The 25,149-nt window shown below is 40.8% G+C and overlaps 1 protein-coding gene across 3 annotated transcripts in view; it reads right to left on the bottom strand.

Annotated features, from left to right (window-relative positions):
- Positions 1-1,728: 1,728 nt before the first annotated feature.
- Positions 1,729-25,149, bottom strand: part of LOC123744640 (complexin-1) — a 41,909-nt gene continuing 18,488 nt past the window's right edge. For all 3 annotated transcript variants that reach the window (XM_045723887.1, XM_045723885.1, XM_045723886.1), the window contains 2 exons: positions 10,942-11,120; positions 1,729-5,928 (listed from right to left, as the gene is read on the bottom strand). In XM_045723887.1, coding sequence (XP_045579843.1) covers positions 5,731-5,928; positions 10,942-11,120 — 377 coding nt within the window. In that variant the 3' untranslated portion in view covers positions 1,729-5,730. The remainder of the gene's footprint in view (positions 5,929-10,941; positions 11,121-25,149) is intronic.

Here is a 25,149-nt window from a genome sequence, read left to right on the forward strand (position 1 = left end):
ATATCTGAGAGATATCAGAAAGATCAGGAAACATTTTTTTTTTTTTACATGTATTTAACCCCTTTATCTTTGGCACTAAACAGTCTCCATGTATACTTCCATAAATGTCTCGACTTTCAGACAAGTTGTGAGGCCTGTGGGCATCCTAGAGCAAAAGATGGATCATTTTAGCGTGTAGCCCAAACTGTTCGGACGCTACAGACAGAAGTTGGCAGATCGCTTGTGGGGGTCGTAGAGAAAAACAGAGAACACCATTGTGTTCATGAGAGTAATAGTGGTTGACTCTTCCAATCCACTCCACCCTGAATTCCAGGTAAAAAAATACATTTTATTCCGAATGCAATTTTGAAACTTAACAAATGTTGGACTAACTGCACTTAGCACTTCCACTATGAAATTGCACTTACCCTGCCCATTTGTTTGTAAATATCCTTTGCTATTAATTGTACATTTTTAGATGTTACATGTTTTATGACTGCTGCAAGATGAATTGCCTCTTTGAGGACATTAAAGTTTTCTGAATCTGAATAATTTTTCCATAGAGGGGTTAGTACTTTATAGGCCAAACCATTCGGACGCTACAGGCGATTTTGTAAGAAGACCGATTTTCGGGAGGTCTCATGGTCTGACAAACACCGCTCTAGCGGATGCAGAAGTGCGACATTGGCGGATGTGGTGGATTGAGACGCATCCAATGCGAAAAATCTGATATCTCTGGTTTAAACTGGCAGATTTGTATGGGGATATTTATATTCTGCTAATTACATGTACACGGGGGTGCAGACATCATTTACAGGGGGTTCATTAAGAATCAAACCAAATGCTGCTTGCGTAAGAGTAATTTTCCTTCCTGTCAGGTAAAATGCTAGAAAATATCCCATCATCAAGTCCTCTGCTTTGGCATTTAAAATAATCCCCAAAATAATTTATTTATATAACCTTTGCTGGGCATACTTCCATCATCTTTCTAGTGGATTCGTTTGATGTACAGATGTAGAATCTTAATCTGATCACTCTGCAAAGCAGGAAATGTGAACTTGTATTGTATTTGAGTTTTAAAAGGCTTTCACTTTGATTTTTTTAACTTGATTTACCTTCATGAAAAAATGTATCAACACCTACAAAAATAACCATTAATTATTTTAATCCACATAATAATTCACATTTCCTGTTACTGCAAGATTACGTTCCTGCTGTAGCAAACTGGCTCAAATTATTATCCTACATCTGTACAAGGTTTCTTGTCATATCAGAGACCCTCTTATGGCAAACAGACTTTGTTGTAAGAGGAGCACCATTTGCATGGCATTGGCTTCCCTATTCCACTCTCCCTGCGACATAATTACCAGGTAAATCTTTTGGAAACAGGATCCAATCACCATTTGAACGACACAGTACATTCTGTTCACAGCCCTTTCGCTTTTATTGAATAGATGTCAAATTTCTTGGAAAACGTGAAGATGCATAACAGCCATGTTGAGATGAAAACGAACATCAGCAATGGACAAAAACTCTTACAAGTGATACATTGTTGTCTGCAAACGTAATGTAGTTGCTTTACTCAAATACGACGATAATAATTTCATATTGAGGTTTTTGGAGGTTTTTTTTCTTCTGCAGTCCTAAAAAATATTGTATGTCTCATTCCCCTATAATATAACTGCATTGCTTGTGAATTATTTATGAGAATTATGATATACAGTGAAACATTAGAAACGCAAGACAATGAACAATTATATGAAATCACTTTATTCTCAGAGTGCGCGGTGATTCCATTTTGGCAGGAATGTTACAGAGACTAAAAGATCAGCCTGAAATGGCATGCAGCGAGGCTGTCAGGTGGAGCCTTTCAACACAGAAGACACAAACAATTATCTTAACAACCTTGCCTACATCGCACACCATAAGCATGCATACAATTGTCAACAGATAAGAGAGAGAGAGAGAGAGAGAGAGAGAGAAGGGTGAGAAGATTTTACAATACAAAAAATACAAAAGATACAGATTTCTCGAAGAACAACCACCAGTGGACGTAAACAGGAATGATACAGACATAAAACTGCACCAGAATAAGCATCTTCTCAACACAGTTAAAACAGTCAAAGACTATGCGAAGATAGAAACATCAGACAGTTACATTCAAGTCACAACAAAGGAATATTTTAAGTGGCATTTTGTCAGGCAGTTTTTATCATATCGATGGTTAATTGAGGGTTGAAGTGAAAGAATGGTTTAACTTGAAAAGCGAGAATGAGTGGATCAACAGTAATCTGACATGGTGTATATTAGGATGCGTCTACACAGGCTGACCAATTTGGATTTTTTTTTTACACAAATTGGTCTTTTAACCAATCACATCTGATCTCATCACATCAGATTTTCTTTCAGAGTTGATCTGATTGGTCAAAAGATCAATCAGTGAAGAAAACATAGTATTGGGCTGCCTGTTTAAACACAACCATAGAATCACTAACACATTTTTATTAGACGTGACTTGTTTCTTCAGGCAGTGGTCAATAAGTGGCGCTTTTTTTTTTGTGCAATGTGAAGTAATTCGGTAATGATGACCATAAGGCAGTGATGCCATTTTGTCGTTAAAACGTGAGCACTTTTGGAATTGAATAATGTTCTACAATATGTTCCAAGAAGGAAATCTGGAACTTTGACAGAATTTCAGACTGTAAATTGCTGGAATACCTTGTTGGGATGGGCAGTTACAGTAGCTTTGTATTTATGGACAAGGGGCAAACCAGATGCTATCTATCCATTATCCTTGTAAATGAAAGATGCTATGTGCTTGGTCGCTAATAATGAAATACTACATTTTCATAATATGTTGTGGTCATTACATGAACATGAAATGTAATGAGTAAAAACGTACAAAAGAAAAGCTAGAATACCTGAGAATTTTGATTAACAAAACATGACATGAAGAAATTGAAAATATGAACTTGGTGAGACAGTCTATCACTAACAAGACTATTCTTTGGTTTTTAATAATAGAAGAAAAACATGTCAATGATTAATTGAAGGCTGTTGATGCATGCATGTGCCAATGACTAATAAAGAGAAGTGGTATAATTGTATAACATCAACAAGTATTGGTCGTTAATCTGCTACGTTTTCCCACGTTGATAAATTAGAGGCTGAAGGCAGTTCACAAGTACATACAAATCACAGGAAGTTCAATAAATGTGCTCTATAAATGACCTTAATGTTGTGTCTTTCATATGTCTAGCTACAAACTTTGTAGGCAATTGGCATGAAGGTTGGAGACCATACTATGTAGCTCGGTTTTACATCATGCAGATTTTTCTTCTCTATTCCACAGCTACTACAGGCCCCAGAATCACACTTGGCAGGTTTCTAAAGGCTAATCTTGAATCTAACTAGCATCAACACTGGGCTGATATATACAGTGGCAGTTTCACAAATGCCATCGGTAAACTGTTTGATACTTGTCTAGTACACTCAACATCCATTGGTTTGTAAGCAAATTACAATGGCACTGAAAGCAAACGGTTTCTCAGATTGTGCATCATTGACAAATGCTAGCTAGCTAGCTTGTTCACTGCCAAAATAAAGGCTTAACAATCTATCTGTTAGCCAGCACTCTATAAGTTAGCTAGCTGCTATAGTGCATTTTGTCTTTCTCTTTGATTACATGTTGGACTTTTTTTTCTGTACATGGCAGGCTAGATAGCTATTGACATTTACTTGGTCATGTGTTGTATCTACCTCAACACAAAAAAAGAAATCCCCACAGCTACAGAAGAGCATCAAAGCCATTCTCTTCATACTAACGACAAAATTGTCATATTTGATGTCCAAGACCCTATGAAGCCTGCGCAGGCCCTATGGAATGTCTGAAATATTTGGAATGTACACTACAGCTTAATTCATTTTAAATTAAGAAATTGAAGGAAAGAGATGAAAGAACTTTAAACATTTAGAGTTCTGTGATACAACTGAACGACAGAAACGTCTGGGGAAATGTAGATATTGACCTCTGGGGAAAAAAATTACAACATATAGAAGAACTTATCGGAGGACAACTGTTTCCTATGGTGTATGCATGCCTCTCAAGTTATTAGCAAAAAACGGTTTTGTCCTGCAATCTCTGTAAAGTTTAGAACACAAATTCACAGTATGGAAGAACCACAAACCGAATCCCACTGAGAGACAATGACCCGCACTGGTTGAAATGATCAAGGCGATAAAACACCCTACATTAAACTAATCCTCCACCTCTTTCCCCGCTTGGCAAAATTAAACACTTCGGACTGAAGTCATACGCTTCGCCGTTACTAGTCAGACAACGTTGTGTCTATGCACAAACACACAACATGTATTAAGCTCAACACATAACAGTGAAGATTGTCTGTTTTTGCTGATTCGGGATTGCACTCCCTTTAGTTTACCAACGGACACAGGACAACTCCATTTCGAACAATATATTGCACCATTGTCACTGTCTGTTCACATAAAGTGTGTACACAACATAGTTGTGGTTGAGAAAACTATAAGTACATCTAGTCAATCTATTTACAGATATGGAAATTAGAATAGTAAACATATAAGCCCTCTACGTCCAATTGTATTTGCTGGATTTGATTCTCACAAGTCCTACTGTTTATGAGCCAAGCAGATAGAGTTAGCAACAAGACATACAACTATGGGTTTATATTAAGCACAGGTATATCATAGTTTTTTTTTGTTGAGCATTTTTATCGAGGACATCTATCATCTCAAGGAAGAACAGTTAGGATGTCTATGTATAGCCTACCGTACATGGTAGTGTCATCGAAACAAAATTGAAAACCAGAGTTATTGCCTTAAATATTAATGTATTTCACTTAATCATACCAAATGTAATGGAATTTGTAAACGTACTGTACTCCACAAAATCTAGCAACGGCATGCTTGAAAAACATTTGTTGTTGAATGAATGATCCATTTTCTTTATGGTTCACAACATTGTTACAATTACCAGTATAATTTTCAACATTAAAACCTATGAATGTTTTGGGACAGAGAACAGTATTAAAGTGATCAATGAAGAACCAATAAAAACTACATATATATATATATATATATATATATATATATATATATATATATATATATATATATATAGATATAGATATAGATATATCAATATCATCAAGAACAAAACAGCTAAATGTAATCAAATGTTTATCTGATTTGGAGAATGTCTTAAATGTTTAAATTATGGCTTATACTCTTTATATATTTTCTGGTACTCACATATATTCATTTTAATCCAGAGGCTATTATTTACAAACATAAATTGTGGATTATAGTTTATCAGAACACATTCTAAGGCCTGGACACCTTGAAAACCCGGCATCAAATTTGTCTTTAAGTTAAGGTATTGGATCTATGCAGACGTTACATAGGTTCGTACATCATGTCATGGTATCACCAATCAGTGGTCTTACATTTACATTTACATTTTAGTCATTTAGCAGACGCTCTTATCCAGAGCGACTTACAGTAGTGAATGCATACATTTCATACATTTTTTCCTTCCTTCCAAACAAGACAATGTAACACATGGATGGATCAGATCATTTAAGTTAAGGACAAATATTATGGCGCGCTGATCAAATCCAGGGCTCTTAGAAACGGGGATGTATGGGTGAAGAAGGGTTGGTTGGTCTTGGTTATGTATGTTGGAAGGTTAACAATCTAATACCGCCAACGCTGTTACTTTTTATTGAACATATCCATAAATGGACCAGGGAGGAATTTCATGACCGTGTCCATGATACTTTCCTCTTCCTCCTCCTCATCACCACAGCCGGCTGGGACGGCCTTCTTGGGGCGGGTAAGACTCCCCTCTGCTGCCTGATCCAAAGCAGCCTGGGCCTCGGCTTCCTTCTCCTCCTTCTTCTTGATGCCGTACTGGAACAGCAAACAAACAAAGGCCGGCCGCTTAGGCAACAAATGTAAACTTCACATCCCACATGCACTTTAGTCATTTCTATCAAATGTGGGTCCCTCTTCAGTCTCAATAAAGTTTTGTGCACCTCACTGTGACAACATAATACTCATAATAATACAAAGATGGGAGATTTTATGATAGAGAATTACAGGGAAAGTCCACTCAGCCTACCCTGGATTACACATAATGTAGACCTACTTGGCATTGAGACGTCTGGCACTCAACCTTGCCTCCTTCAAACATTTGCATAGTAATAGAAAGACCTTAAATAGAAAGCCCCTTTTAAAGAATAAAGAATAAAAGACAACATATCATAATAGTTGTATGTACCCATTATCATTAGAAAATATCTCAACATTCTCTTGTCTTTGATCAAGCAGTGTAAAACACATTATGGAAAGTAGAAATAATTTCCACTTGCAGGACAGTAAATAACAATCAATCAACCAATCAACCCATTAACCAATCAATCACCGTGATATACAACAAGAGAGCCTATTATACGGCACAGTATGATCTAAACAGGAGTGCTTTCTCTGAGATCAGCCAGGTTAGCCTCCCACTAAGCGAGCAAGGATTTGGCCTCTATAGTAGACCTCTGGCTGGGAGAGCTCCTGGTGAGTTATTGCCGGACGCTGAGGAGGGGAGTACATGTAGACTGCCTGACTGATGGAACATCCTAGGGCACGGATGCGGAAGATGAGTTGGGACTCTCCTGTGAGCCCTTTGCAACTCTCCCAAGCATAAATTCATGTGATTCTTAGCCAGTAAATATCTTAAAGGAGGATGGATCTCGTCGTTTTTAGCCACAGAGAGGATATGGTTTGTGAACGGGGACTCAAAGAAAGGAGGAAGGCAGGGAGTGCTCTCAGTGCTGTCTAAGGCGTACAGAAATGCTAATGCTAATGATCATGTTTTGCCTCCTTTTGTCATGATTACACAAATCAAAAGTGTGTAAGACATTCATTAAAATGCATCAGACTGATCATATTTCATCTTCCAATATGAATTAGCTCCGTTTTCATGATTCTTTCATGTTAGGCCTCCTAGAAAAAGCGTCCACTCATCTTTGAGGCTTGAATAATGAAATAAACTCACTCACTTGATTTTCAGAGACAATTCCTCACTGCTTTACACAATACACAATAGAGGTAGCGTAAGCTTGCCAGAAGTTACTGGAGGAGCCGTATCTTTTTTGCTGATGCCAATAGTGGTTGTGCATATTGGAGATCAACAGAGATGTCGGTGCATTTCAGTCATGTTGTGGAGCGGAACATGGAGATGCAGTCTTAATCCTGGTGTAAATTAGGCCCGCTGGGTGCTAGTGCCGCCAATAAGACGCTGCGTCTTTAGCCCTCTCTCTTTACATGACATGATCTCTTTGCATAGCAATTGATCGGCATCAAATAGGAAGTTGGTTAATCTCACAGTGGGTGTTGATTCCACGCATTACTCCACCATGCTTAGTAATATTTACAGATTCCATACATCGAGGAAACCTATAACTTGTTATGGATAGGGGGCAGTATTTTCACGGCCGGATAAAAAACGTACCCGATTTAATCTGGTTATTACTCCTGCCCAGAAACTAGAATATGCATATAATTAGTAGCTTTGGATAGAAAACACTCCAAAGTTTCTAAAACTGTTTGAATGGTGTCTGTGAGTATAACAGAACTCAAATGGCAGGCCAAAACCTGAGAAGATTCTGTACAGGAAGTACCCTGTCTGACCATTTCTTGGCCTTCTTTGTCATCTCTATCCAAAACAAAGGATCTCTTCTGTAACGTGACACTTTCTAAGGCTCCCATAGGCTCTCAGAAGGCGCCAGAACATTGAATGATGACTCTGCTGTCCATGGCTGAAAAACAGTAGCGCATTTGGTAAGTGGTCGATCTGAGAACAATGAGACGGGCGCGCGCGTGCACGTGAAGAGTCCATTTTAGATTTTGAGTCTTTGAACGGAAAGGACGTCTCCCGGTTGGAATATTATCGCTTTTTTACGAGAAAAATCGCATAAAAATTGATTTTAAACAGCGTTTGACATGTTTCGAAGTACGGTAATGGAATATTTTGAAATTTTTTGTCACGATACGCGTCCGCGCGTCACCCTTCGGATAGTGTCTTGAACGCACAAACAAAACGCCGCTATTTGGATATAACTATGGATTATTTGGAACCAAACCAACATTTGTTGTTGAAGTAGAAGTCCTGGGAGTGCATTCTGATGAAGAACAGCAAAGGTAATCCAATTTTTCTTATAGTAAATCTGAGTTTGGTGAGTACCAAACTTGGTGGGTGTCAAATTAGCTAGCCCGTGATGGCGAGCTATCTACTATTGCAAAATGTGCTTTCACCGAAAAGCTATTTTAAAATCGGACACCGCGATTGCATAAAGGAGTTCTGTATCTATAATTCTTAAAATAATTGTTATGTTTTTTGTGAACGTTTATCGTGAGTAATTTAGTAAATTCACCGGAAGTGTTCGGTGGGAATGCTAGTTCTGAACGTCACATGCTAATGTAAAAAGCTGGTTTTTGATATAAATATGTACTTGATTGAACAAAACATGCATGTATTGTATAACATAATGTCCTAGGAGTGTCATCTGATGAAGATCATCAAAGGTTAGTGCTGCATTTAGCTGTGGTTTTGGTTTTTGTGACATTATATGCTAGCTTGAAAAATGGGTGTCTGATTATTTCTGGCTGGGTACTCTGCTGACATAATCTAATGTTTTGCTTTCGTTGTAAAGCCTTTTTGAAATCAGACAGTGTGGTTAGATAAAGGAGAGTCTTGTCTTTAAAATGGTGTAAAATAGTAATATGTTTGAAAATGGAAGTTTTCGGATTTTCGAGGAATTGGTATTTCGCGCCACGCCTTATCATTGGATATTGGAGTGGTGTTCCGCTAGTGGAACGTCTAGATGTAAGAGGTTTTAACCTCTCTAGGGTATGTCGTCCCACCTACGTAACAGCCAGTGTAATCCCGTGGCGCGTTATTCAAAAACCTCAAAAATGCAAAAACTTCAATTTTTCAAACATATGACTATTTTACACCATTTTAAAGACAAGACTCTCGTTAATCTAACCACACTGTCCGATTTCAAAAAGGCTTTACAACGAAAGCAAAACATTAGATTATGTCAGCAGAGTACCCAGCCAGAAATAATCAGACACCCATTTTTCAAGCTAGCATATAATGTCACATAAACCCAAACCACAGCTAAATGCAGCACTAACCTTTGATGATCTTCATCAGATGACAACCCTAGGACATTATGTTATACAATACATGCATGTTTTGTTCAATCAAGTTCATATTTATATCAAAAAACAGCTTTTTTACATTAGCATGTGACTAGCATGTGACTAGCATTCCCACCGAACACTGCCGGTGAATTTACTAAATTACTCACGATAAACGTTCACAAAGAGCATAACAATTATTTTAAGAATTATAGATACAGAACTCCTCTATGCACTCGACTTTTCGGTGAAAGCACATTTTGCAATATTCTCAGTAGATAGCCCGGCATCACAGGGCTAGCTATTTAGACACCCAGCAAGTTTAGCACTCACCAAAGTCAGATTTACTATAAGAAAAATGTTATTACCTTTGCTGTCTTCGTCAGAATGTACTCCCAGGACTTCTACTTCAATAACAAATGTTGGTTTGGTTCAAAATAATCCATAGTTATATCCAAACAGCGGTGTTTTGTTCGTGCGTTCAAGACACTATCCGAAAGGGTAAATAAGGGTGACGAGCATGGCGCAATTCGTGACAAAAAAATTCTAAATATTCCATTACCGTACTTCGAAGCATGTCAACCGCTGCTTAAAATCCATTTTTATGCCATTTTTCTCATAAAAAAGTGATAATATTCCGACCGGGAATCTGCGTTTAGGTAAACAGACGAAAGAAAATAAAGCACGGGGTCGACTCCTGCACGCGCCTAAGCCCATAGTACTCTGATCGGCCACTTGCCAAAAGCGATAATGTGTTTCAGCCAGAGGCTGCCTCGATATCGTTCAGCTTTTTCCCGGGCTCTGAGAGCCTATGGGAGCCGTAGGAAGTGTCACGTTAGAGCAAAGATCCTCAGTCTTCAATAAAAAGAGCCAAGATGAAACACAACTTGTCAGACAGGCCACTTCCTGCATGGAATCTTCTCAGGTTTTGGCCTGCCATTTGAGTTCTGTTATACTCACAGACACCATTCAAACAGTTTTAGAAACTTTAGGGTGTTTTCTATCCAAAGCCAATAATTATATGCATATTCTAGTTACTGGGCAGGAGTAGTAACCAGATTAAATCGGGTACGTTTTTTATCCGGCCGTGCAAATACTGCCCCCTATCTTAAGTCTGGTTTAAAGACTGATCACATCTTTTATGTTGGAAGTTAAGGTACATTCCTCAGAAAATGAAATCTGTTAACATTCTGGTTTTAAAGCCCGATGCCATTTCACTGCTTTAGCTCCCTTGTGTTGGACTCTTTTTCCTGCTCTCTCTTATTCAGGGTCACACAAAAAACTGTGTCAGTTTCAGTGAAGTCTTCTACAGTCTTCGGTTTCCAACGTTTGCTGAAGCTGCACTGTAATTTCTGTCTTTTTCTGCTGGAACAAAACGAGGGCCCTCAGGATTTTCCAACACTAAATTAAGTTTCTTTGAGGTTATATCAAGTCAAGCTTGATCCTACCAGGTTCAAAAGACACCACTACTGAACCAAGCTGCCATATTCGCAACATTGGATGACAGCGAGAAGTAATGATCAAATAGGAATTTGACAAGCATAGTGCATTGTTTGGTTATGCACAGACAGTCAGACACACATAAACACACACACAGCGGCTTTACATTATGATAATGCATGCATGAGTTTTGCATCGGGAGGCAATCACATGTGAGTATGAACCGTGCAACGGGGTTGAAGCTATTTGCATAAGATTCATCGTTCAACATGATGACATTTTTACCTTATCCCTGATGCCCTGTCGGACGTTTTCTCTCTCCGATTCCATTTTTGCATATTTTGCCTTCCTCTCCTCCTCCTGTTGTCGAAGTGCCTCTTGTCTTTCCTCCTCCTTTTTCTCCGCATCAGGGTCCTTCTCAGCCTCTTCCCCACCCAACATTTTCCCCATGTCTTTGGTGGCTCCTTTAGAGGTGAATGAAAGGGGGGAAGAAATGTCAGTCATGAGTCTGTTATGACGGAACCCACAGTACAGTACTGAACAACAGAGGAAACAAGAAGTGACCAGCCTGAATGTGAACCCAATAAAAAATTATCTCCTCTTCCTTTTGATGGGCTTTGTGTTGGTTTCTTTGGCCATGACTATCTCTGTCAGAGGCTGAGCCACGCACAAATGTTCCAACTGGACAGTGGGTCAAGACCTGAGAGCAAAGAGATTTTTTATGGTTTGGAGTTCTATGGTAGGATTTGGAGGTGGCTGATTATAAGAAGATACAGTAATAGAAAAACATCCTCCCATTGATCTCGACCCCTGGCATGGCTTCTTAGATACGATAGACAGCTGAATTCTATTATGGAGAAATAGCTCTTGGGTGATTCATTGGCTCACTTTTATTCAGTGAAAAGAGGCTGGACAGAGTTGCCAAAAACCAATTGAATAGGCCTTCCCTCAGAGATGAATTGCTTATACAAGCTCTGCATTGACCAAGCAGATGGACGACATATTGGGGAGGAAAAGAGAATGTGATGACAATAACTCGTTCAGAAATGATGGGACATAGGCAGATGGTTATTATAAATGGAGAGGAGGGGAGTTCATTAACATCTAATGGTTTACTCTATGCAGAGACTTGGCTGAAGTATTCGTTAGTGGTGGCAGGCAAAGTCATATAGATCACATCTAGGACATGCACATGTTTTCCCAACTTAAAAAAAATAAAATACACATCCTAATCAAGCAGTGTGCTTAGCCTGCAAAACGAAATCTACTTTGGTCCCTTTTCAATGTCTCTGAGAAGGATGCTTGTGTATTTACCTAAAATCAAGACATCATACTTCAGCTAAACACTCCCATGAATAATAGATCAGAGAATGTCTCCATAACTTTTAAACTTGTAAAAGCCCCCATCCTACATTTAGAGAGAGATTAAGCCCTGTATAGTGTCAAGACTGCTGAGGGCTGCTCCAATATGCATTCCCCTCACAATGAGGTCTGACACGGAGCGCGTCGATGAATGAGACATTGTGTATTCAGTCCGGAAGCTTCACCTCTTCTCCCCCCAACAGCTGGAGGCAAGCCAGTGCTCTCTCTCTCTCTCCCAGCTGCCCATGGACACTCAGACTCCCTGACACACCACACTGCTCAGGCCCGACTCACTGGATATTGATTTTAATGAGGACTGGGCCAACCTGATGGCGGATAAAGATGCGGTGGAGATGGCTCCACCACAGCCCATCCTTTACGAGCCTTTCCCCGTCCAAAAGGCTTACTCTTTCAGCATTTGCCTCAATCTGTGCAAAGTTCCAACAAGCCAGGCTGCATCCAGCTCTCCAGAGGAGGAAGCCGAACACATGGCCATCTGGTCTCCACCCGAAATTGATGAGCGATTGCCCGCCATGACCTTGGGGGTCGCTGGCTACTCTCCACTTTGCATTCTGACACTAGCAAGCGAGAGTTAGGCAAAGCTGCAATACCTCGTATTGAGAAGAGGACGCTAATTAATAAACACATTTCTATTTGGTGTTACATTAGCGAGTTAGCATAGCAAACAAACGGCTAGGGCTAGGATATGGTGACATCTCACAAAGGGTCAGTCTTAACAGTCTTAACAGTGGATGTCTTATAATGCGCCATTGAACATAATGTTCACCAAATCGTTACACCCAGGGGTGAAATAGGGGGAAATGGAATGAAGTTTCACTCCTTAGTATTGGAGACAACGTACAGTAGATTTGTAATCTGTTTAAAATTGCACAATCCCCCTCCCCCACCTATAATATTGTAATCTTGAGACATTTCCAGTTACAATGATGGTCTATCTTCCACTATATTAATTGTATTATGAGTGAGATGTGATGTTAAATTTTTTATTTTATACATTTTTTATTTCACCTTTATTTAACCAGGTAGGCCAGTTGAGAACAAGTTCTCATTTACAACTGCGACCTGGCCAAGATAAAGCAAAGCAGTGTGACAAAAACAACAACATAGAGTTACACATAAACAAACGTTCAGTCAATAACACAAAAGAAAAGAAAAATAGAAAAATCTTTGTACAGTGTGTGCAAATGTAGAAGAGTAGGGAGGTAGGGCAATAAATAGGCCATGGAGGCGAAAATAATTACAATTTAGCATTAACACTGGAGTGATAGATGTGCAAGTAGAGATACTGGGGTGCAAAAGAGCAAGAGGGTAAGTAATAATATTGGGATGAGGTAGTCGGGTGTGCTATTTACAGATGGGCTGTGTACAGGTACTGTGATCAGTAAGATGCTCAGACAGCTGATGCTTAAATTTAGAAAGGGAGATATAAGACTCCAGTATATCTACTTGCACATCATCATGTGAGATATTGTGTCTTTAAAATGTAGGCCATGTGGAAGCTAGCTGAATACAAATCTGAAAAAGACAATATAACTATTTACTGTACCTTTCTACAAAACCCTTATAATGTCATTAATTCGCAGCTGTACAAAATGGTTACTTTGGGAGAACTCGTGACAGGCAAGGCTGTGATAAGCTCTACTGAAGAGCAGACTCATTCCAGTGACTTCTATAAAGATGATTCTACAAAGGACAACAACAAAAAATTGGAGCATTAAAGGGGACAAATTATTTTACACTAACTAATATTTTCACTCAAGGTCAGAATAAGCAAAAGTCTAAACAATTTCTTGAACGTCTCTACAAGGTACAGTAAGAGCCGCTGTCAGTAATTTCCCTCTAGTGTGTGTGGAACCAGTCATTTGAGTGAACTCTCTCCATGGTTGCCAGTAGCCTGGGGAGATGTTTCCAACTCGCACACACAGTATTTTCTACTGACTGAGCTGCCTGCCTGTCTGCTTCCAAATAAATACGCATGCCAATGTTTCACACAGCAACAAGTTCTCAGTCAAATTTCACTCTAAATACATTATTTTGTCATGGTATTCTCATATCTGTGTGTGCAATGCTGTAATTCGAATTTATTTCACACAAGATGGCCCTTTCCTGGCCAATGGCTGTGGTAATAAACCAGAAAAATTACATGGAAACCCTGGTCTGCGACAAAACATGATTTCTCAGCCCTGCTTGCCTCTATATTATTGATGATCTGCACGTGAGCACTTCTCCTTTGTGAAATCCTGTGTGCTTCATTATCTGTATTTAATTAACTACATTTTCTCCTAGCAATGCTGCATGCTCTGTTCCTCTTCTCCCATCACACCGTACGCTTAATCTCCGCACCCGAGGCTAATTAGCTCATCTGTTTGTGACAAAGTTGCAGCGGAGCAGCATGAGACAGCCACCATCCCTTTAGTCTTAGTGGTGACATCCCCTACCAGCTGTGCAGCCTAAGCGCTAACGGAAATGGTCTGGTTGCTGAGGCCTTTCGGGCGCATTCACTGAGAGGATTCTCTGTGTAGAAGCTAGCTAACAGGCGCTAACAGGCGCTAACTCAACAGAGCTTGAAAGGGTCTCCTCAGCTCAGTTTAGGTCTGAGGGCCAATGTCAGAGGAGAAGAGGGTGAGTGTGCATCGTAGCACAAAGAGTTGAAATTGAAAGGGATAAAGAGAATTAGAAGTTGAGGATAGGCAAGGTCACATGTTGGCTTAAAATATGCCATGTTACGTATAGGCATGCAGTGGACTTGGTGGCGAGTGAGAGTGAGAGGAAGAGGGGAGCAAATGGTACACTTGACAGGGTGTGTGTGTGCCTGTGTGTGTGCGTGCATGTGTGTGCGTGTGTGTACCCAGTAGGTGTCTTGTCCTTCTGTGTGTGTGGGTGTTTGGAGGTGGCTCCATGGGGGTGTTACCGGCAGAGAACAAAATGTACCACTGTTGACAGTATGTGTGTGACGCTCTATGTGTGTGTGTGTGCCTGTGTATGTGCGTGTGTGTGCCTGTGTGTGTGCGTGTGTGTGCGTGTGTGTGTGCGCGTGTGCATGCGTTCACAGTAGGTGTCTTGTCCTTCTGTGTGTGTGTGCCTGTGTCTGTCCGTGTGTGTGTGTGTGTGTGTGTGTGTGTGTGTGTGTGTGTGTGTGTGTGTGTGTGTGTGTGTGTGTGTGTGTGTGTGTGTGTGTGTGTGTGTGTGTGTGTGTGTGTGTGTGTGTGTGTGTGTGTGTGTGTGTGTGTGTGCGTGCGTTCACAGTAGGTGTCTTGTCCTTCTGTGTGTGTGTGGGTGTTTGGAGGTGGCTCCATGGGGGTGTTACCGGCAGAGAACAAAATGTACTACTGTTGACAGTACGTGTGTGACTCTCTCTGTGTGTGTGTGTGTGTGTGTGTGTGTGTGTGTGTGTGTGTGTGTGTGTGTGTGTGTGTGTGTGTGTGTGTGTGTGTGTGTGTGTGTGTGTGTGTGTGTGTGTGTGTGTGTGTGTGTGTGTGTGTGTGTTGTGCGTGTGCGTGTGTGTGTTAGAAGGTCGCTGTGCCCTGTTGAAGGACTGTGAGGGGGGGGGCGAAAGTAGCCCCTGCGGAACCCAAACACGTGGCGTTAGCGGGGAGCAGAGGCACCAGCTCAAGGACTGTGTTCCTTCTCCTCCATCTGTCATCCATCACACCTGTCCCAGGGTTACAGGCCAGCCCTCCCCTGCATCGTTAACTTCTACTCCCAGGACAGACACCACCTTGAATTGGCTCTGAAAGATTGAGCCTCTTTTAATTGTGATAGGACAATAGCATGGTGGGATGGGGTGTGGAGTCAAGACAAAAAAAAAGGTGATACGCACATTCAAAGTGTTCATAGGTGGTGCTAGGTGATTTAGCAATGTATCAGAAAAATTGGAATCATGCAGAGAGTCTTGCTACTTCCAGAATGTGGTTCATAGTTACATTGTTACATTGTGACAGTAAGGCTCTTCAACAGAACATCATATTTTGGGTGGAGTAATACTGTGCGGTTACTTCAAAACTACCTCTGAAGCAGGGTCAAGTGGTAGGATATTGTAAGAGCAACTGCCTTTGAAGAGCTAGACGCATAGCAGACACCAACCTAAAGCACGCACCAGTTTGTTGCCAAGAAATAGCTTGGTTGGTTAAATAAATTTAAAAAACACACCGACCACTGAGAGAGGTAGATCAATTTTCCATTTTAGATTTTCTAAAGCAATCTAGCAATCTAGCCTCCCAACACTTCCCACATTTCCCACCCGTGATGCAGCTCCCAAAACCATAACAGCGTGCAAGGTATAACAGATGGTCTTTTCTGGAATTATATATCTATCGGTGGTGGGTGAAAGTGGGAAAACCGACCATATAAAAGGGCCCCAACGGCTGAGGGATTTGGCCTGCAGACAGGTCGGTAATGAGACTTGGGGTTTTTATGTGATGGCGAGCGGGATGGGTTGGAATAGGAAGGGGGGAGGTACAGTGGACCCACAGCCACCATATCTAAGGTAAATCTCCCGGGGAAGATGGAGAACGAAGACAAAAGGTTCCTCATTGCTCCGTTGTATCACCCATTCTCCGCCACAGACTCTCAGCATGGAAATGAGCTAGCAAAACCAATGCATGTATCACCATGCGGTTCGCACGAACAACCAGGCGCCCCATTTATCTACAGAGGATGCAGGTCACCCACGGCCCATTGTTCACCACAACCAAGATCTACATTTGCATTAAGGAGGAATTCACCCACTATAAGGGACTATATGTAGTATTGTCAAGGGAGCACAGAGGCAGAATCATAAGCTTCACAATGATGATGTCTGCACGATGTCATTTGAACAGCTGTGTTCTCTTTTCGCCACAATCATAGGAGGAGTAGGCGAATCACTATCTGCCTTTAAATAGAGTTTAGGGCTGATTGATTTTCTCTGCTTCTTCAGATAAGCACTGTCTTTAGTGGAGTGTGCTGTAACAACCATGGGCAGCCTAGGGTGGTTCACTTGGTTGTCTGCCAGAGATCATAGAAGGCCATTGCAGACCTTCATAAGTGATTACGCTCATGTCACTGGGTAAAAAGTCACGGACGGCAGCGAAGCGGAGAACACAAACCCACTGACACTGAGGATACTGAGGACCCACTTCACAGGATATGAGATAAAAACCACTGCCATGCTGAGTAAATGCTGGGGAAACGCTAAAGGCTGTGACTTTTACAAGCTTTCTGCTTAACGAGACCCTTCAGTTCTTAGGAGATGCAGAAAGATGAGATGGTTCAGTCAAGCTGAATGAGACACAGTGTGACAGACTGGAACTGTGCAGCTGAAGGGCACGACTGTACCCTTTAGCCAAAAGGTTTCTAAACTCAAACGGGGCATAAAGTAGCCCTCTATGGAGAACAGCAGTATAGTGCAGAGCGGAGTGTACAGTAACAAAATGTATTACTATCTATTACCAGTGTGTATTAACATAGTTTTCTCCTGTGCATTTATTCTAAAGAGAAATCTAGCTCATTAGTCCATTGCAGCAGGGTTGTTAAAGGGCCCAGCTGTATGCTGTCGTTGACTTCTCAGGACTATTCTATGTGCTCCTCCTGACCCAGAGAAAGCAAACACAGCACTTAACTGCCATTCGCCATATCTGGGCTGAATCTAACAAATGGTATTAATCCTAGCCCTTGTACCCCAGCATAACGGCATCCCCCAAGGTTGAATTGTTGTGCCACTACTTTTTGCACCTTTAATTCCCTAGGCTCTGCCACCTCAGCTCATTTCTGTGCTTTTGATACTGAGCTGTTCGTCACCACTCTCAGCATCCTCCGCTTGCCTCTGTCTTTTTGAAAACTATCTCAACCTGAACTTATGTAGAAGGATGAATAGAAAAGTTCTGAATAAGTTGCCAACGTTGTTTTGAGGACTGATCCCCCTACAATGGAGGAGGTAGAATAAGGGTAACTGTCATTAGATCAAGCTCAACATTAGCATATTGTGTGCAACTCCATTTTCCCCCAATTCGGAATTAAGATGTCAATTAGAACACCTATTCAGATGGGTTCATCTGGATGTAGCTAGTTATGGACGCCCACACCCAACAATTTATGCATTAGCTGATTCCCAGGGTCATGCAGCTAACTTACAAATTATTTAGGACCTACTTATAAATTGCTTGACAAAGTGTTGTTGTATGGTCCTATTACCTTGTTTTGCCAGGTGTGATTGTTAAAAGCAATTAGGTTGATGTCTCCACAGTAATATTCTACACAACTCATACTTCTCAAAACTCCCATATAATTGCATCTGAAACATGATTAGATTGGAATATAAGGCTTTCAAATTAAAATGACAGGTAATCAAATCCATACAAATGAAATTACAAGATAAAAATAGGTTGATAGAAAATGCCTTTTAAAGATATACATAGACATATAGATTCACTGCTGCGTCTAGGACTATAACCTCATAACAGTCATTGGCAGAACTTGCACCTCACCAGCACATATGCTATTACCTCACACCTCACAAATAGACACCTCCCAATAGGCACCTGTGAAACACATTTCACAACTCTACATGTTATGTGATTACCAACTCTACATGTACATTTGTGTCATCCTCTTAATTATCGCATAACTTTGATTAACTGGCATGAAGGTTTTATGTTTCATACTCAGAATAGGTTTCTATTATACCTATTTGAGTTGTTATTCTTTATACTTGGCAACCCAGAGCTGAGGTCTGTAGCCCTCCCTTGCATTTTCTTGTAATGTTATTTTTTTCTATGTGAGTGGAGACAGTGGCGTTGCTCCCAGTCCAGCTCAGCTCTGCATTAAATCTATTTGTACAACCATTTAATTCCATCGACAACTGATGCAAGCTACAATTGCAATAGCCTCTGAGGTAGCTTTCCTCTCTCAATATTTTCAAAGCCATCGCTAAACTACTTAGGTGGATGGTTCCGGCGCTACGTTAAAACCATTCTTCTCCGTTTGAAAGGAATTCACATGGGAAGCTGAAATGCGAGCAAGATATACAGTAGGTACTGTAATCCACAATCCAACCGTAAATCCACAATGGTGTCAGGTAAGAGGTCAAATCAAAGAATTTCTAGAATCTAGAGCCTGTAGATTAGCATAAATTGTCCTCTCATTTGGGATCACTAGCTTGCATCTAGAAACTGGGTGTTAGGAACTAGGTTAGTGTTAACCTTTTACTGCAGTGGGCTAAATCAGGGTCACACAGTGATTCTTCGTAATCTTAAACAAATCTACTTTGAAACAAAAGTAGACACCTCACACACATGGCTATGTGCTTAAAAAGAAGAACCATGTGAGGTATAGAGTTGAAACGTATTCAATGTTGAGTTTGAGTTTGCATCACAGAAGACTGAAATATAACAAAACCGTTTCACATATAAACATCGGATTTTCTGTGTTTTTTATTTATTTATTAATTATGACATTTTGAAAAATATGAATAACGTTCCACCCATGAGGCCACTAGAGGACGATTTGGTCAGTTGACTGCAGGAAAGGGGGTCACATTTTAAAACATAAGGAAATTGTGAGTGAGGTAATTGATATCTATTTGGGTCTCTATTTCACGTTAGGTTGAACTTCACTTAATGAGAAGCTACTGTGTGTAAAGGTGGAGATGCGAGGCCAATGTAGGCCTACAAGCATCTCGGTGACCAACACAACAAATAGTATTACCCTGTAAAACATCTGAATCTCAAACCTATTACCCATGCAATATGTAAAGCACATGTACCTTGTAAGGAAATGTAAATATGTGCTTTTAAATATCTCTGCTTGTTGGATCATGTTGCTTACAACACAACCAGGGTTGTGTGTTTGATTCCTGCATAAGCAAAATACATCTTTTGAATATGTGTTTACTGTAAATCACTTTGGATGAAAGCCTGTGATAAATGACTGTATTATTGTGGGTATATTACACATTTGAAAATTAAGTCTGGCCTCCAAAGCTGCCATCACCTTGGGCCTTACCCTAAGTTCTCTGCTTCATTAGGATGGCTCTCTAAGACTTTGGTATTTACAGTATTTTCACTCTAATTCATGCACATTTAATTGTAACTCTTAAGGTTCCAGTCCCTTCCCCCTTTCCCCAGTCCCTTCCTAGTGGCTTTGCCTTCAGCTCCCGTCTCACTTCCTGGCTTCATGCAAATGTCAGATGGTATGATTCAACCCTCGCCTCTTATCCTTGTGCTTCCGTGACTTTGGAAGACTCGTTCCGTGAATTAGTCCAGAGAATCCAAAGCTCCCTTGCATAATTACGTCTCCTCATCCTCTACGCGACTCCTGAGAAACACTCTGATTTCTAAGATAACTAACACCATTATTCAAACATGAGATCACTTTAACCTCACCGTCATCCATGGGCTGAATTTGCATAGCTTTGGCTATGCGTGGGATATATGAAAATCCAATTCATGCCAATCCCTTTCACAGCATGTCGCCTGTGTGTGAGCACTGAACTCGGAAGGTTGTTGCATCTATGCATTCGTAGCATGTGCCACTAGAATCCACACAGTTTGATTATATTGGTTTTCTTCATTTTATGTGCTCTTAGGCTCTTGGGTGTTTATGGAGCACATGGGGATGTGCGAAACTAACTCTTCAGCCTGAAGTGTCACACTTGCACTAGCAAATAGTAAGCTTTTCGCGTGGCGCCATCTGGTAAGACGCTTCAGGAGGGCAGTCATGTGCACTAGCAAGGCAGAAGTCCAGCGTTCGTGCCAGGTATGGGCCCGAATTGAGAGGAAGCTGTAGTCGCTACGCAAGCAGCGTGATGTCCTTTACATTTACCGTCAGTCATATAGAACATATCAGCTATGTTTAATGTCCACTTGGGTATACTGATAAAACTAACCCTAAATTCACCTCCTGTGTCTTCCTGCATGCTTTTTCTTAACCACTAATTATTGCTGACACGAATTACAAATAATGACTTGAAAAGGGAAATGCCTTTTCGAGGACATTCATCGAGCAGCGTCTGATTGTTATGGAGATCAAACCCATAAAGCCATTTGCGATTCATTTCATGGATGATGGAACATTTCCAGAGGTAACATTTGTGACAAGTTCATGTATTCTGAAAGCACAATGACAGTTAGTAATAGAACTGAATTGATTAATTTAGCTTAGCCCTTAAAAAGAATTGCCGTCCTTCCTGTTCTCCTCATTTTCCCCTGCAAAGCCAACAAACCCCTATTGTAATGATGAAACACTGTATTATAAAACATCTCCTCTCTCACAAGGGTTGATGGCCCATTGAATTATTGAAAACTTTGTCACATGCTGCTGATTTCAGCCGCTCTACATTAATGTCACGTGAAATATTTCTGAATGCGTGATAAAAATGCCTGATAAGTGTTATTCAGTCAAAACTCCGGAGCAGGCTAGTGTTTTTTTTCTCCAAAGGGCCTGAAAAAAAATACAGAAAATAATGAATACCAAACATCATGCATTTATCTCAAGTCAGTGTCAGTATAACCTGTGCTCTGCCATACTTTAAAACAAGGTGTCACAACGTCCACAGAAGGTGGCGCCTCTCCTCGGTCGGGCGGTGCTCGGCGTTCGTCGTCGCCGGCCTACTAGCTGCCACCGATCTGTGTTTCAGTGTCTGTTAGTTATGTCTGTTGTTTGATTGCACCTGTTTCGTGTTTGTCATTAGTGGGGGGGTATTTAGTCTGTCTGTGTTTAGTTAGGATTCGTGCGGGATTGTTCTTTGTTACGTGTGGTGTTATATTGTTTGGGACTTATTGTATAGGCAGTAGGGTTGCCGGGCTGCGCCCCGTCTGCCCTTTTTGAGCGGAGCCTCTTTTAGTCTTTTTGACTGTTGTGCTCCCAGCCGTATATGGATTTTGCCTTTGGATTTATTAAATCAAGTTTGTTCCAACGGACCTCAGTCTCCTGCGCTTGACTCACCCTAAACAGTTCTATCCGCCCGTGACACAAGGGCTGATGTTTGAGTGCCATCAGGCATTTCATATGCATGCACAGCAGTGACCAGACAGACTGCTGCTCTGAGTTCAGAGTTTTATTATGTGTCTCGCTGGAAGCGAACAAGTGAGTTGAGAATTGAGGTCACCGTCGGCTTCTGTAACAGTTTTCCGTTGCTGGGAGGACCTCGTGCTCTAAATATCAAGCACGAGCTGGTAAAGGGGATTGGCCGAGGAGGAGACCGGAGAGAGGAAGCAGAGTGACCTTTGCCTTCCGACTAACACCAGGTGCAGCATAAGAATCATCAATCAGCATATCAATCTCTATGATTGGCTCCCGAGTGGCGCAGCGGTCTAAGGTACTGCATCTCAGTGCTAGAGGCATCACTACAGACACCCTGGTTCGAATCCAGGCTGTATCACAATTGGGAGTCCCACAATTGGGAGTCCCATAAGGCGGTGCACAATTGACCCAGTGTTTTCTGGGTTTGGCCAGTGTAGGCCGTCATTGTAAATATGAATTTGTTCTTAACTGACTTGCCTGGTTAAATTAAGAAGAAATTAATAATTCCAGCTCCCCAAGCCCTTTGGCTATTAATGGTTTCTTATGGGAGACAGTCAAGGCTGGGGCAGTTTGAATGTTGCAGGTATAAATAGCCACAGTACAAAGAGATGGTTGTATTATTGAAGCCTGTAGTTAGATTAGAGTGTGGGAAATTAGTCAGAACATGGACCATGCTGAAGAAAGCTAGTGGTTATACGGCATATTACAGAGAGAGATAATCCATGCCAAATGAATGGCTGCCATTCAGATGGGCACTCAAGGCATTCATTTGAAGTCCTAGTTTGCACCAAAATGCATGGTAACTCTCCGACATAATATGCACTAAAATGAAAAGTGAATGAGAGAGGATTTACAGTAGTGGAATACTTTCTACAGAGAAGAGGGCACTGATGCAGGTTACTAATTTTTCTATTACGGTTGCATCCATTATTTATCGGCATTAAGGAACACAGAATTTCAGTTTCCGTATCTGTTCCTGTTTTGTACTTGTGAAAAGTTATAGAACACATACTCATTCAAGGGTTTTCCTTTATTTTTGCTATTTTCTACATTGTAGAAAAATAGTGAAGACATCAAAACTATGAAATAACACATATGGAAACATGAAATAACCAAATAGTCACCCTTCGCCTGTCAAGGTTGTCGTAAGGAGAAGCGGACCAAAGTGCAGCGTGTGTGTCGTTCCACATTTTATTTACACTGTGAAACTATGCGATACATAAACATAAACTAAAGAACAAAACAACAAACCGTGACGCAGAGTTGAAACATACACTACTCAAAAAACAATCTCCCACAAACCCAGGTGGAAAAAAAACCTACTTAAGTATGATCTCCAATTAGAGACAACGAGGACCAGCTGCCTCTAATTGGAGATCATCCCAAACAAAACCCCAACATAGAAATACAAAACTAGAACATAACATAGAAAAACGAAACATAGAAAAAAACCTGGCCTACTTTACCATAGAAAATAACATCTTTCTATGGTCAGGACGTGACATCGCCTTGATGACAGGTTTGCACACTCTTGGCATTCTCTCAACCAGCTTCACCTGGAATGCTTTTCCATCAGTCTTGAAGGAGTTCCCACATATGCTGAGCACTTGTTGGCTGCTTTTCCTTAACTCTGCGGTCCGACTCAACCCAAACCATCTCAATTTGGTTGGGGTTGGGTGATTGTGGAGGCCAGGTATTCTGATGCAGCACTCCATCACTCTCCTTCTTGGTCAAATAGCCCTTACACAGCCTGGAGATGTGTTGGGTCATTGTCCTGTTGAAAAACAAATGATAGTCCTACTAAGCCCAAACCAGATGGGATGGTGTATCGCTGCAGAATGCTGCGGTAGCCATGCTGGTTAGTGTGCCTTGAATTCTAAATAAATCACAGTGTCACCGGCAAACCACTCTCACACCATAACACCTCCTCCTCCATGCTTTACGGTGGGTAATACACATGCAGAGATCATCTGTTCACCCACACCGCGTCTCACAAAGACACGGTGGTTGGAACCAAAAATCTCCAATTTGGACTCCAGACCAAAGGACAAATTTCCACCGGTTGAATGTCCATTGCTCGTATTTCTTGGCCCAAGCAAGTCTCTTCTTCTTATTGGTGTCCTTTAGTAGTGGTTTCCTTGCAGCAATTTGACCATGAAGGCCTGATTCACACAGTCTCCTCTGAACAGTTGATTTTGAGATGTGTCTCTTACATGAACTCTTTGAAGAATTTATTGGGGCTGCAATTTCTGAGGCTGGTAACTCTAATGAACTTATCCTCTGCAGCAGAGGTAACTCTGGGTCCATTCCTGTGGCGGTCCTCATGAGAGCCAGTTTCATCATAGCGCTTGATGTTTTTGCGTTCTTGAAATGTTCCGTATTGACTGACCTTCATGTCTTAAAATAATGATGGACTGTCATTTGTCTTTGCTTATTTGAGCTGTTCTTGCCATAATTTGGACTTGGTCTTTTACCAAATAAGGCTATCTTCTGTATACCAACCCTACCTTGTCACAACACAACTGATTGGCTCAAACGCATTAAGAAGGATAGAAATTCCACAAATTAACCTTTAAGAAGGCACACCTGTTAATTGAAATACATTCCTGGTGACTACCTCATGAAGCTGGTTGAGAGAATGCCAAGAGTGTGCAAAGCTGTCATCAAGGCAGCTATTTAAATCTCAAATAAAACACTTTTTTGGTTACTATATGATTCCATATTATTCTACCAATAGTAAAAATAGAGAAAAACCCTGGAATGAGTAGATGTTCTAAAACTTTTGACCGGTAGTGTATACCTCACCTTGTTCTGGTAGTGATAATAAAAACAAAGTCCTCTGTTTTTGACACAAAATTTTGTTAACAAGGGTCTCTATAAGGGATTTATAAATTGTGTTCACCGTTATTAATCATTACTCCCATATTAATAAACCATTTACTAATCATTAGTAAATTATTTTTGCAGTTCTCATCTAAAGTGAGTGCAATTTTCACTTCATAAATGTTTTGAGTGACCAGTGTAATTTCTCACAAAAAGATGGGCATGCCATTGGTAGACATTCCAGCAGTACCTGGTAAAAGAACAAGCACACAACACAGGATGTTAAGG

The sequence above is a fragment of the Salmo salar genome, chromosome ssa09, assembly GCF_905237065.1.
Source record: "Salmo salar chromosome ssa09, Ssal_v3.1, whole genome shotgun sequence".
NCBI lineage: Eukaryota > Metazoa > Chordata > Actinopteri > Salmoniformes > Salmonidae > Salmo > Salmo salar.